At 36.5% G+C, this 1,727-nt stretch overlaps 1 protein-coding gene across 1 annotated transcript in view; it reads right to left on the reverse strand.

The window, feature by feature from the left end:
- The window catches only part of LOC140342403 (4-hydroxyphenylpyruvate dioxygenase), a gene marked incomplete in the record, with an annotated part of 25,637 nt that overhangs the window by 1,726 nt on the left and 22,184 nt on the right, over window positions 1-1,727 (reverse strand). The window contains 2 exon segments of the mRNA XM_072428572.1: window positions 758-874; window positions 955-1,077. Coding sequence (XP_072284673.1) covers window positions 758-874; window positions 955-1,077 — 240 coding nt within the window.

Here is a 1,727-nt window from a genome sequence, read left to right on the forward strand (position 1 = left end):
ACACGCTCTTATCATCTCTCATCTGGACTACTGTAACATCCTCCTCCCACCACTCCTCTTCTGCTGCATCTCTTTCTAGTTCTCTTCATTGGCTTCCATTTCGCCTTAGAATAAAATTCAAGCTCCTGCGCTTTGGCTTCAAATCCCTCCACAGTTATTGTCCCACCTTTCTAACCTGGTGGAAAAATCCTCCCCAGCCGCTCCTTCCGCTCCTCCAATGACCTGCTACTTACTTCCTCAATCATAACCTCATCACACACACAACTGCAAGATTTTTTTAGAGCTGCCCTGACTCTCTGGAATGGTCCTCCTCGTCCTATTTGGCTTGCTCCTACTTTCTGCTCATTTAAAAGAGCACTCAAAACCCATCTTTTCAAACTTGCTTACCCGTCTTCTTCTGTCTCTTAAACCCTCAATACTTACCACTACGCCATGTCTCCCCTCCTATTGTGCAATACTTCCCCCGCCTCCTAGATTGTAAGCTCCTCTGGGCAGGGTCCTCCTCTGTCACTGTCTGTATTTGTCTGTCATTTACCACCATTATCCATAAATCCATAAATCCTGTTTATTATTAATAATATTAATAATAATAATAACAACAATATTATTAATAATTGTAATAATAATAATAATAAAAATTAATTGGTATTTACAACTTTTTGCTTACAACAGTTTTGCCATGTTGTGTTTTTATATACACTTGCTACTTTCAAAATGAACATCTACATGATGAACATCAAAATGAACATTAACTCACGTGATGATTGTATCTTTGTATAACTTCTATGAAGAGAGTAGGCCTGTCTTGCATTGGCTTAGTGAAGATTTGAAGAAGATAGCCTTGATCATCATAATCAACCAATATTCTGAGCTCCTGTAAGTAAGAAATAATAGTGAATCAAATTTCAAAATAGCAACTTATATATCACTTGTAATTAATTCAAACTCAAATACCTGTAGCACAGTTAAATCTTCCTTCACTGTGATCTTGGCAGTTTTAAGTTTTTTCCTGAGATCTTCATAATAGGTGTCAGGAGCTGAAAGAAACTCTATGCCACGAGATTTCAAATGTTTCACCTATGGGCAGATGCATGTATTTAGTAATATAAATTTAATTTGTTAAATAGTGATGCAAATAAACCAGTTTATGTTTTTCAAACAAGATGACATGTCAGGTTGCATGACGACTACGTCTGTAGATATTTTCAGTGCTTGTACTGTTTCAGTCCAATGACCGTATGTTTTACAAACCAGGCTGGTCGGTATCAACTATAGATCAGGTTAGGTGATACAAATAATCTGGGTAAGCCTGAACATATACTTTTTTATGTGGATAGCAATTCATGGGTTGGTAGTTACAAATGATGCACCTGTTTAGGTGAATATGTGGCCACCAACCAAGTCTGTATCAGTGCTTTCACAGAATGCATTTGGTAAGACCAAACAAATGTAATCTAATATTGCCGAGTTTGCAGATTCAAGAGCATGTATATACCCCTAACACCACCAAGAGAATCCTATAGAAAAACCTTACCTTGACCTTACCTTGATGTCACTAATAAATAGTTTAAATATTTCTGTCTAATCAAGACCTACTTGTTTCTATTACTTTGTAAAAAACAAAGCAGGACTATCATTAAATTCACCACTCAGTAGGGTTAGAGAGGGTTGCATCTGAGTCTTGAAAGTTTATCAGAGATATGTGAATTTCTTTTGTTTTATTAAAT

This window comes from Pyxicephalus adspersus, chromosome 1 (genome assembly GCF_032062135.1).
Source record: "Pyxicephalus adspersus chromosome 1, UCB_Pads_2.0, whole genome shotgun sequence".
Lineage (NCBI taxonomy): Eukaryota > Metazoa > Chordata > Amphibia > Anura > Pyxicephalidae > Pyxicephalus > Pyxicephalus adspersus.